The sequence below is a fragment of the Pleurodeles waltl genome, chromosome 3_1, assembly GCF_031143425.1.
Source record: "Pleurodeles waltl isolate 20211129_DDA chromosome 3_1, aPleWal1.hap1.20221129, whole genome shotgun sequence".
Classification (NCBI taxonomy): domain Eukaryota; kingdom Metazoa; phylum Chordata; class Amphibia; order Caudata; family Salamandridae; genus Pleurodeles; species Pleurodeles waltl.
In genome coordinates this window covers 1,631,781,390-1,631,794,426 of record NC_090440.1, presented here as the reverse complement: position 1 = coordinate 1,631,794,426, position 13,037 = coordinate 1,631,781,390, and the positions used below count along the sequence as shown (strand labels likewise).

The following is a 13,037-nucleotide window of genomic DNA, read 5'->3' as shown; positions in this document are numbered from 1 at the left end:
AGTCCCGACGCCTGGGAGAGACCCTGCACCCGCAGCCCCCAGGACCTGAAGGACCAGACTTTCACTGGAGAAGTGACCCCCAGGAGTCCCTCTCCCTTGCCCAAGTGGAGGTTTCCCCGAGGAACCCCCCCCTTGCCTGCCTGCAGCGCTGAAGAGATCCCGAGATCTCTCATAGACTAACATTGCGAACCCGACGCCTGTTTCGACACTGCACCCGGCCGCCCCCGCGCTGCTGAGGGTGAAATTTCTGTGTGGACTTGTGTCCCCCCCGGTGCCCTACAAAACCCCCCTGGTCTGCCCTCCGAAGACGCGGGTACTTACCTGCAAGCAGACCGGAACCGGGGCACCCCCTTCTCTCCATTCTAGCCTATGTGTTTTGGGCACCACTTTGAACTCTGCACCTGACCGGCCCTGAGCTGCTGGTGTGGTGACTTTGGGGTTGCTCTGAACCCCCAACGGTGGGCTACCTTGGACCAAGAACTAAGCCCTGTAAGTGTCTTACTTACCTGGTTAACCTAACAAATACTTACCTCCCCTAGGAACTGTGGAAATTGCACTAAGTGTCTACTTTTAAAACAGCTATTTGTGAATAACTTGAGAAGTATACATGCAATTTTGATGATTTGAAGTTCCTAAAGTACTTACCTGCAATACCTTTCGAATGAGATATTACATGTAGAATTTGAACCTGTGGTTCTTAAAATAAACTAAGAAAAGATATTTTTCTATAACAAAACCTATTGGCTGGATTTGTCTCTGAGTGTGTGTACCTCATTTATTGTCTATGTGTATGTACAACAAATGCTTAACACTACTCCTTGGATAAGCCTACTGCTCGACCACACTACCACAAAATAGAGCATTAGTATTATCTATTTTTACCACTATTTTACCTCTAAGGGGAACCCTTGGACTCTGTGCATGCTATTCCTTACTTTGAATTAGCACATACAGAGCCAACTTCCTACAGGGGGCATCTCCAAGATGGCCTCTGGTTGCATTTTACAATAAATTCCGCACTGGCATCAGTGTGCATTTATTGTGCTGAGAAGTTTGATACCAAACTTCCCAGATTTCAGTGTGGCCATTATGGAACTGTGGAGTTTGTGTTTGACAAACTCCCAGACCATATACTCTGTACTTACAATGTCTAAGGATTTGCTTAGACACTGTAGGGGCATAGTGCTCATGCACATATGCCCTCATCTGTGGTATAGTGCACCCTGCCTTAGGGCTGTGAGGCCTGCTAGAGGGATGACTTACCTATGCCACAGTCTGTGTGAGGCTGGCATGGCACTCTGTGAGGGGGTGGGACAGGGGGGGGGGGGGGTGCCATGTCGACTTAGTCTTTCTCCCCACCAGCACACAAAAGCTGTGAGGCAGTGTGCATGTGCTGAGCGAGGGGTCCCATGGTAAAACACGTTTAAGATAAACAAACAAAATAAGTAGGCTTACTAGGTGCACATTACAACTAACTTGTTAGAATTCGTGTTATTCCCATTTTAATTAGGAGTCCTATATACTTAAGCAGTTAAGTCACTCGTTATTTTTATTTAAATGTGGTGGATTAGCACAGTATGGCACTGCTTGCATTATCAAAAATACACATCGTACAGTAGTTTTTAATAAAAAAAGATGATTAAACGACTTGTTAAAAAGGTGGGGGAGAAAAAAAATAAAAAAAAAAATCAACAAATGTTTACTGGCTGTCCAAAAGGAAGGCAAGACTGCATCGTCCTTTTTTTGCCTCCCATTCTCTTAAAGGCCACCCATCATTTAAATTATGTATTTCTCCTCATTCCATCTAGAATCCAGTAAGTTAGAACTTGATGAGAGCTGGAATAGGGTTTCTTGTAACAAAAGTAAACCCACAAGTAGTCGGACTCTATTGTAAGCAATCTACACTATAAACAATGTACTTTACAATGAGCTGTGAGTTGGTCTGTACAACTGCAGGGTGATGTTGTAGGCCAAGGCCACATTGTAACATCCCATAGTCCAGAACTACTACAAAAACCAAATGGAGCAAGAGAAACCACTGAAGGTTTATATTGCAACAATGGCATTTTACTGAAAGAATCTGCCACCTTGATACACAGTTGAATTTCACCAAAGACAAAAACAGAAATATTCATTACAGGAAGGGGGGGGGGGGGGAAGAATGGCCACAACCTTACAGCAGCAAACCACGGGTACATAAGCTATCCAAAAACAAGAGGCAAACAAAATCCATTAATATGCCACAGGAATTCAGTATGCTGCTTAAGATGTCAAAAAGCATCACATGCCATTATTCGCACCTTGATCAGCTTATAAAATGAAAAATCCGCCAATATTGTACTTTCATGGCAATACTGGATAAAGCTTATTTTGTGCTGTCCTTCACCTCGTCCAGATGCCTTTCCTTTTAAGGTCTGCAATAGCACAGCAAATTTCATTTACCAGTAGGAGTATTTTGCACTTCTATGCTTCACTGTCACCCGGCACTTCCCTGCCACGTCAAGTATGGCAGAATCACTTTCTCTGTAATTGGCCTTTATTTATGACCGTATCACACATCTTGAAAGGAAGACGTCTTCTTCAACCATGCCATGCAATTTGCATGCAGATAAAGGTACTTTTTCCTGCTGGATCCAGGTTTGTTTTCCAAATTTCAAGTTTGTTCATTTCAGACTATCATTTGCTAAGGTTAGTGGGAAAAAAAAGCCAGACTGTGTGCATGTGTAAGTGAAACTGAAGTTCATGGATATGCCTTTGCTGGTTATGTTTGCATTTTCTACTTCAACTAGTTGTATGCAAACATTAGTCTTTAGGCACCAATAAACTATCCAGATCACATACCCCATTATGGGCCCAACTTATTCCAGATTTAAAAGACTTGCACAGTGAGGTGTGCTAGGTTTAACCACTGTTAGTATAAGCTGCTACATTCTACGCAAATTGCTTTCCTCAATAAGAAAGGCTTGCCAGAAGGGTGGTACAGAGAAGCATGCTTCCACTATAGAAGAGAAAAAAAGAAAATTCAAACATTTTACGTATCAGCACTTCAATGATCTATAAACGTGAACAAACGTGTACCATTTTTTTTTTATTGGAGTAATGGGTCAACTGTTGAGGTGGCAGGAAGCAGATCTCTGAGCACCTTTCCAATGCCAAGGCACAATTGCTAATAGGCACTCCTATCATGCGAGACATCTTCAGACAGTCCTGGCTTTTAATTCAACACTTGCAAGCAGAGGACTGCTGGTGATGCAATTTTTTTATTTTTTTTATAACTTATTTTATTCAAAGTAACATTTGTCCTACGACAGGCCTGATAAAGCAGTACATATGACTGCATTCCCCGTTTACCCAGTCGTTCCCAACACACAAGTAATTTTCGCAGTCATGTCAGCATTACATGTTTATAACAAATTCCCAGTTCCTCTTCTGACCATGTGTCGCCTGTCCACTTAGACCAAATTCTGGTGTACTTCTGTGGACATCCTTTCAGGTATTGGGGGGGGGGGGGGGGGGGGCACAACCACAAGACAGGGCCTCTTGAAAGATGGGTAAAAATAAGGCACCAGAGCATGTCTCAGAGCTTAATTTCCTTCCTGGGATAAACTGCCTTTGTACCTTTTCAGGGTCGAGTGCAAAGCGCTCTGTTCATGTTGTAATCTTTCTGTGGGCTTTTAACTATGCCCATGTCAAGCCCATCAGTTTGGTTGGTTTGTGAGCTTGCCTTTTAAAATTAGCTTGATTTCATTAGTGAAAGGTATGCACAGGTCATCCCTTTCCTGGAGTTTAGCCTACTTCGAGCGCACCAGCCAACTACTGAAAACATCTGAGGCTCCACGTTTTCTGTATGGTTTCTGCACTACTTTTTCCTCTGTATTTCGTAGACAGCACGATCTCGCTGTGCAGTAGTAGAGCGCTTTGCATGACATCAACCCTGTTACATGGATATTTGCCGATACTTTTCACTGTGAGCAAAATTGTTTCCTTGTGCGAGTTTCTGCTCATGGTGGCCGTCAGCTCACTTATGTGAAACCGTTTTACTTTTCAGTTTATGTGGCAAGAAAAGTCTGGTTAGGAGTTTACGATGCTAATGGCTTTAACTTGAGTAAATGCAAGACCTTTTGCATTGCAAATGCTTCTTTCACTAGGTTTACAATAGTTGTTGAACACACTGTAACTAGCACTATATAAATACACCTACACACAGCAATAAGAAATTAGCATAGAAACAAGCATTGGCAATACTTAGTAAGAATTAAAAGGGCCCTCACGGAAGGTGACCCATGAACTAAAAGCGGAACTGTTAGAGGGGAGCTGGAAGAACTAGGCACCCCAAGAGGCAAGTACCCGAGTGACCCCCAGCGACCAGGAGAGCAGCAGTAAGTACCCGGTCTTCCTAGGGACTAACAGGAGGACTCCGTTAAAGGAGTGTGCAAGAACAGGACCAGGGAAAAAAAAAAAAAAAAAAAAAAAAAAAAAACACACACCACGCACACCAAAGGTGGTTTGCGGTAGAAGAGGACCTGCAACAGAAGGGTGGCCATCTGGAGAAGCTATGGGCCTCACCTCTGGGGTGGTTTTGGACAGGGGAGTGGTCACTCCTCTTTCCTTTGTCCAGTTTCGCAGGGCCCAGGAGGTCCCTGGACTGGTGCAAACTGGTTTATGCAAGGAGGGCACCACATGTGCCCTTCAAAGCACACCAGTGGCTTGGGGGAGGCTACCCCCTCCCAAGACTTGGAACACCTATTTTCAATGAAGAGAGCGTTGCCTCCTTCTCCCACAGGAAATACTTTGTTCTGCCTTCCCCTGCCTGAGCTGGTCAAGCAGCAGGAGGGCAGAAACCAGTCTGAGATGTGGTAAGAGTGCTGGCTGCCCGGAAAACCCCAGAAGACTGGTAGGAGCAATACTGGGGTCCTCTAAGGAGCCCCCAGAGTGCATGGAATCATACAACTGATACTGGCAACAGTATTGGATATGATTGACATGTTTTGTACCAAACATGCAGAGGTTTGGAGTTACCAATATGTAGCTGGACATACGTAGTGACTTGTGTCCAGTACACCCATAAAATGGTGTCCCTGCACTCTCAAAGTCCAGTGCAATGGAACTGGAGTTCCATGGGGCACCTCTCCTCATGCAGGGGTGCCCTTACACACAGGAACCTGCACCCTCTCCTCTGGGTTAGGAGGGTCTACCACCGGGGTGACTAACTGTCACCTGGTGCAGTGACCTGTGGTGAAAGGGTGCATGCACCTTTTCACGCAGGCTGCAATAGCAGGCCTGCACACATTTTGCATGGGCTCCTATAGGTAGCACAATACATGTTGCAGCCCATGGGGAACCCCTGGCGTCCCAAATCCCTGGGTACCTTAGAACCTTATAAGGGGGCACCAGTATGCAAACTGTGGGGTGTACAAAATCCTAGGCAAACACATTTAGAGGGAGAGAGCACAATCACTGGGGTCCTGGTTAGACTGATCCCAGTGAAAACAGTCTACACATACTGATAGCAGGCAAAAAGTAGAGGGTAACCATGCGCGGGAAAAAAAACAAAAAAAAAAAAAAAGTACTTTCCTACCACTGCTTTAAGTGGTATTGTCAATTATTAGCAAACCTATTGCAAGAATGCCCTTTAGAAAGAAGGCTCGGAACACAGTCCTTAAGATGCCAAGGAAAAAAAAAAAAATCTGCATTAATGCACAATATTATTCTTAGTTATATCTGCAGGCCACTTCGAGTCTAACACACATTTGCTAACCATTACTTTACAGCCGCCCCTTTTTTTGGGGGAGGGGGGGGGGGGGGGGGGGGAGGGAAGAGGAGAAATAAAAAAAAAAAATTAAAAAAAACACCACACACAAGCCCAATCCTCACTGCTCCTACCGCTCTAACCTATTCTAGATATAACCATTACAGATTTATGCTGCAAAACAAGATTGTCACTTACAGTAACAAGTAGGTTTCACTTATCCATTTCTGGCACTGCTGATAACTGGGGAAATACTTATTTGTGGACTTTCTAAAGGCTGAAAATACAGTCTGAAGGTGGGGCCAACACATGGCAACAGGAGATGCCACACTAACCTCCCAACAATGTATCCACTTCAATAAACGAATAACTAGCCCCAATGATCCAAGCTGTGAAACTATTTCTGGAACTAATTTTTTCCAAATAAAAACACTGCAAACCAAACAAAACTGGGGCAACCAAAATGTTTTGCTTCTACACACGTTATTGGATCCTCTATGCCAGGTGGCAGGGTATCAATTTAGCCATGCAAATATACTGGAGCACTGATACATTTCAAGTTCTATTCTATTGTAAACACTATTGGATCCCACTACATCGCAGCTAAAAATCTCATCAACCAGTTAGGCTGGAATTTGCAAGCATATATTTACTCACTTTCAGGAGTTTCTCTCTCTCCAAGGTCCGACAGTTCATACTGGGACACTATCATTCCAATGTTCTTTTTGATATGAAGACCTACCAGCAACAGATACTTACAACATACACCGAACGGTTTTTAAGAGCGTTTTTGTATTCTTCCGTTACTTCTGGTAGAGGTTTATCAGGAGACCTTCTGACCTTTCTTCTATCTTCACTTAATTCCAGCAGTCCGGATTTTGATTTGACCAGAGCATCTGCTATTACATCAAAGTCCTTACTAAGGCGGTTTAATCTAAAATAAAAACAGTTTCACAGTAAAAGTTACAGGTCTGCAAAGCAGCATTAGACAAGATGTATGCGCTTAACAAGCATAAGTTGTCAGTGCAATATTTTTAAAGCACATTACCAGCCCCCATTTTGTAACTATTTTTATTAATAAAACCATAGTCAAGACGAGTTGGTTAAAACAGCTAGCTGAACAACTTCACAATAAATGCAGAGTTTGATCGAGGAAACTGAATGTTGTCCAGTGGCAATTTTCTAATAGAGCAACTAAACTGCATTTGTGAGACATTAAAATAATCCACCATAAATACATCCAAATTTCATGCGCAGTTTGGGCCCCAAGATTATAGTTCAATAAACAGACGTTTCCATAGTAATTTAAGTATTGACGCTGGCAGCTCATACATCTCAAACAGTAATTGAGAGTATCAACATATTGCAGATAAATACAGCAAAAGGATTACTAGTCTGAAAATATAACTAGAATTAGTTGTACTGGTCTAAATTTAGTTTAGGCAGGGCATAGTTGAGCTCAAAGCTCACTACATTAGCACAAAGAAATCCTGCAGTTGTAATTCAATGCCACGAAGGGCAGCTATAAAATGGTTACAACGTGTGTCTGCAACAGATGCTTTTGATTTCATCTATAGCACGTGTTAAATCTACAGGATCCAGCAACTGAAGGTTTATAATTTGTCTGAAAGGAAGCAAGAATGTGTCAATTGCTTCGCCCAGTCACCTGTGAGCATCCTTTAATTGCTTGCCGGTTTTGCATCCCCCAGCCAAGATCTGTGGTGACTGACCTGTGACAAAAGGACAAGAGCAAAGACCACCCTTCGGGTTGAGGTGGGGTGGGGGGGGGGGGGGGGGGACTAGCCTAGAGCTACAAACATGCCCTAGCGACTAGAATCTGCAGAGATTCTAGTCAGGCAAAAAGGGGAGGAAAAAAAAAAAAAATTTAAAGACATGCAAGAGAACCTCATCAGTAAATGCCTTAAAATAAGCTGCAGCACCACTCAAGAACCCCTTCTAGAACGGTGTGCAATGTGGCTGGCTGCAAAACTAGCTTCCTCCTGCTGTCTAAGAGGGTAGTTCTATACACCCAGTGCAGCCCCATCACACTGAACTCAAGCTTTTCGATTTACAAATTGCTTTCTTTAAGTTGTCCCCGCTTATGAGGCCACAAAGACCTAAACGGACAAGCTGGTGGCTGCACCTGGATCTACAAGTGCTTTCTGAAAATGTGGCCTACAAGCAGTAGAACCCAACCTATTTGCCTTTGAATTCTAGTCACCCACTCCACCTTTGAATCCCCTGAACCTTCAGAAGCATGGTCATCTATTGCGAAACCGTTATGAACACTAAGGTCTTCATTTCTTTTAAGTGGCGTTTTCCTCTTAACAGCACACATTCTTTGGGGGCTGCCTTGCTACTCCGTTCGGACTACTAAAGGAGAATAAAACAAGCCTAGAGGAAATTGGTTCATCTTTGTTACCTGGCGACTCAGACATAATTCAAAAGCTCCTTACTATGAAAAAAGGAAAGGAGGCACAGGAAGTGATGCAGATAGTTATGCCTCACCTGCAGCCTCCAGTCCTACAGGGCTAGCACCATGGTACAGTAAAGTGAGGGGAGGAACTTGTTGCCTTCCCAGAATGGGCAATAACCACACGTCGGAAAAATCGTTACAAGAAAACAATCACTCAATGGTACTTCACCCAGTGTAACAAAAGACTAATGTTCAGAACCAAGATGTACAGTAAGAGAACTTGCCACTACTACTAAAAGTAGTGACAACACTAGGAGAAAAAAAAAAAAAAAAAACAGGCATACAAAATAGTCATTAAATGCAATCAAATCAAATCATTAACATTTATAAAGCGCACTACTCACCCGTGCGGGTCTCAAGGCGCTAGGGGGGAAAGGGGGGGTTATCGCTGCTCGAACAGCCAAGTCTTTAGGAGTCTCCGGAAAGCGGAGTGGTCCTGAGGCTGGTGGGGAGGGAGTTCCAGGTCTTGGCCGCCAGGAAGGAGAAAGATCTCCCACCCGCCGTGGAGCGGCGGGTGCGAGGGACGGCAGCAAGTGCGAGGCCAGCGGAGCGGAGGGGGCGGGTGGGGACGTAGAAGCTGAGGCGTCTGTTGAGGTATTCCGGTCCCTTGTTGTGGAGGGCTTTGTGTGCGTGGGTGAGAAGACGGAAGGTGATCCTTTTGCTGACTGGGAGCCAATGCAGGTGTCTCAGGTGTGCGGAGATGTGGCTGTTGCGGGGTACGTCGAGGATGAGGCGGGCCGAGGCGTTTTGGATGCGTTGCAGGCGGTTTTGGAGTTTGGCGGTGGTCCCGGCGTAGAGGGTGTTGCCGTAGTCCAGGCGACTCGTGACAAGGGCGTGGGTCACGGTTTTTCTGGTGTCGGCGGGGATCCAGCGGAAGATCTTGCGGAGCATGCGGAGAGTGAGGAAGCAGGCGGAGGACACGGCGTTGACTTGCTTGGTCATGGTGAGAAGAGGGTCCAAGATGAAGCCGAGGTTGCGGGCGTGGTCTGCGGGGGTCGGTGCGGTGCCGAGGGCCGTGGGCCACCAGGAGTCGTCCCAGGCGGACGGGGTGTTGCCGAGGATGAGGACTTCCGTTTTTTCAGAGTTCAGCTTTAGGCGGCTGAGCCTCATCCAATCTGCGACGTCCTTCATACCCTCTTGTAGGTTGGTCTTGGCGCTGGCGGGGTCCTTGGTGAGGGAGAATACAAGTTGGGTGTCGTCGGCGTAGGAGGTGATGATGATGTCGTGCTTGCGTACGATGTCGGCGAGGGGGCTCATGTAGACATTGAAGAGTGTCGGGCTGAGCGATGAGCCTTGAGGTACGCCGCAGATGATCTTGGTGGGTTCTGAGCGAAACGGAGGGAGGTAAACTCTTTGGGAGCGGTTAGCGAGGAAGGAGGCGATCCAGTCCAGGGCCTGGCCTTGGAGCCCGGTGGAGCGTAGGCGGGTGATTAGGGTGCGGTGACAGACGGTGTCAAAGGCAGCCGAGAGGTCGAGGAGAATGAGGGCGACTGTTTCACCGTTGTCCATCAGGGTTCTGATGTCGTCTGTGACTGAGATGAGGGCGGTTTCCGTGCTGTGGTTGGTTCGGAATCCGGTTTGTGAAGGGTCGAGCAGGTTGTTGTCTTCCAGGAAGGTGGTCAGCTGTTTGTTGACGGTCTTTTCTATTACCTTGGCTGGGAAAGGTAGAAGAGAGATGGGGCGGAAGTTTTTCAGGTCGCTTGGGTCAGCCGTAGGTTTCTTTAGTAGGGCGTTGACTTCAGCGTGCTTCCAGCATTCGGGGAAGGTAGCAGAAGAAAAAGAAGAGTTGATGACGGTCTGGAGGTGCGGGGCGATGATGTCGTCGGCTTTGTTAAAGATGAAGTGCGGGCAGGGGTCCGAAGGGGCGCCGGAGTGGATAGAGTTCATGATGGATTTGGTTTCTTCCGTGTTGATGTGGGTCCAGTTGTTGAGGGTGATGTCCGGGGAAGCGGGTTCAGTGGTGTATGGTTGGGTCTGGTGTCCGAAGCTGTCGTGGAGGTCGCTGATCTTGCGATGGAAGAAAGTGGCGAGGGATTCACACAAATCCTGTGAGGGCGTGACGGCGTTGGCGCTGGCGCTGGGGTTGGAGAACTCTGACGATGCTGAAGAGTTCTCTGCTGTTGTGGCTGTTTTTGTCTAGTCTGTCGGTGAAAAAGTTCCTTTTGGCAGTGCGGATCAGGTGGTGGTGTTCGCGTGTAGCGTTCTTGAGGGCGGTCATGTTGTCCGCGGTGTGGTCCTTGCGCCAGGCCTTCTCAAGGGCACGACAAGTTTTCTTTGATTCTTTGAGGGTGTCAGAGAACCAGAGAGGTTTTTTGGTGTTGGTCTGTCGATGCGTGCGTTTGAGGGGAGCAAGGTTGTCAGCGCAGTTGGAGATCCAGTTTGTGAGGTTGAGAGCTGCGTCGTTGGGGTCGGTGGTGAGGGTGGGTTGGTTGGCGGCGAGAGCGGAGAAGAGTTGCTCTTCAGGGATCTTGTTCCACTGTCGACGAGGGGTGGGTTGAGTGCGGAGGTGGGAGGTCTCGCGTCGGAATGTGAAGTGGACGCAGCTGTGGTCGGTCCAGTGTAGGGCAGAGGTGTGGCTGAAGAAGATGTGTTTGCTGGCGGAGAAGATAGGGTCGAGCGTGTGTCCGGCGATGTGGGTGGCGGTGTTCACCAGTTGTTTGAGGCCGAGGTTGGCGAGCAGGGTGGTGGTGTTGGGGTCGTTGTTTTGTTCCAGATGGAAGTTGAGGTCGCCTAGGAGGATGTAGTCCGGTGAGGCGAGGGCGTGCGGGGAGATGAAGTCGGCGATGGCGTCGCTGAAAGAGGCGCGAGGTCCGGGAGGACGGTAGACGAGGGATCCTCTGAGGGTGGTCCTTGGGTCGGTGCGAATCTGAAAATGCAGGTGTTCAGCGGCGAGAGGGGAGTCTTCAGTGGAGGTGGTGACGCTGATGGAGTCTTTGAAGACGATGGCGACACCTCCTCCTACTTGGTTGGTGCGGTCTTTTCTGGAGATCTTGTAGCCTTCGGGGATGGCGGTAGCGATGTCTGGAGCAGAGGAGGCGTTCATCCATGTCTCCGTGATGAAGGCGACGTCCGGGGCTGTGGAGTCCAGGAGGTCCCAAAGTTCAACGGCGTGCTTGTGGACGGAACGAGCGTTGATCAGGATGCACTTGAGGTGGTTGATGGCGCGTGGGCTTGTGGTCGTGGTAGTTGCGTGGTGGAAGATGCGTTTGCAGGAGTTGCAGGCGAAGGGTCCATGGGTGCGTTTGGGGTGAGCTAGGAAGCAGGTTTTGGAGCGCCCTGGGTTGAGGGCGTGGAGGGTGGTGGGGTCGTAGCGGATCAGCGGGGCTTGGGGGAGCTGGGGACCAGGGGTCGTGGCGCTGGGCGCGGGCCGGGCGCAGACGGGCTTGCCTCTGGCGCGCCCGCTGCGGCCGCCATAAGAGGTAGGAGGGGGGGGGGGGGGGAGGGGTCAGCTGGGGGCGAATGGGAGCTGGGGGCGGGGGCGTGCAGGAGGTCGCGGCGGGAAAGCGCGAGGGAGGGGGGGGACAGGTAGAGTGAGAGGAGCTGGGGGAGGGGGTTTAGGGTGGAGGAGGGTGAGTGTTAGGAGGTTTGGAGATTAGGGAGAGAGATAGGAGTAGGGTTGTGAAGATAGGGGAGGGGGTTGTAGAGGTGGGTGAGGGAGAGAGGTAGAGTGAGAGGATAGGGAGATAGGTAGTAGAGGGGGTGGCGGGAGGGGGGGAGAGATAGAGAAATAGATAGAGAAGTCGATAGATAGGGAAATAGATAGATAGACAGATAGGTAGGTAGGAGGAGGTGGAGAGTGGGGGAGTTAGATAGTGAGATAGGGAACTAGAGAGATAGGAAGATAGTAGGAGTGAGGGAGGTAGATAGCGAACGGGTTAGCTAGGGGTGAGAGAGGGGGATCTGTTGATACGAGGACAAAAGCAGTGACAAGGCCAATAGGTCTGGATATTTGGAGTTTGACATTTGTGTAAGATACCCCCGGGTCCTATCCTGTGTCAAGGTATAAACTAAAAAAATAAAAAAAATAAAAAAAAAAAAATAAAGAAGACGACGACTTACAAAAAGAAACTAAACATTTGCCTTGTTAGCTGGGAACTTAAACTTTTGACAAAGGGCCATTATAGTCACTACATCTTTCAGAAAGCCTATGTGCATGCACGTCTACTTCCCAATTGAAAAAAAGGTGAAAAATACCTGCACTGTGGATTTGCAAGTGTTTTATAAAAACAATCACTATCTAAGCAAAAAACAACAACAACCAGCAATAAAATGCCATGTCAGCAAAGCGACTACATAAAATAGTACACACTGGCACTAGTACAACAAAAAGGAGTACTGGAGCCCAATTGCAAAACAATACCACAGCCTAGAAGGTGGGCCATCCAAGCAATGTCAAATCATGACAAACACTGAAGAGAGCAGACCCAAACCCCACTACTTTTTGACTCTAGGACATGATGGCATACATGTCCTAAAGCGGTCTGTAGCTGGGCTTAATATTGTATATTGATATAAAACCTTGGAGGTCTTTTAAAAAAAAAAAAAAAAACAAAAAAAAAAAAAATCTTATTGCGTTACAAGCTTGAATCCCAATGGCAGATGGGGATTTGCAATAAAAGGTGCCACCTTCTCTGAACTGATGTGACATAAAAGTACTTAGACCTAGGTAATGCAACAGGTGCCAGGCATGATCACTTCACATTTTGCCTATGTAGACATGTACTTCCTCCTGAAGTGGCAGTCTACCAACCTAAATTAATGTTGGAGCGAACAAAAAAGTCTATGCACAGAAAGGGAACTTTGCAGTCTAAG

At 47.3% G+C, this 13,037-nt stretch overlaps 1 protein-coding gene across 2 annotated transcripts in view; it reads right to left on the bottom strand.

The window, feature by feature from the left end:
- Positions 1–13,037, bottom strand: part of SSB (small RNA binding exonuclease protection factor La) — a 78,514-nt gene that overhangs the window by 53,987 nt on the left and 11,490 nt on the right. For both annotated transcript variants that reach the window (XM_069225303.1, XM_069225304.1), the window contains exon 4: positions 6,509–6,683. In XM_069225303.1, coding sequence (XP_069081404.1) covers positions 6,509–6,683 — 175 coding nt within the window. The remainder of the gene's footprint in view (positions 1–6,508; positions 6,684–13,037) is intronic.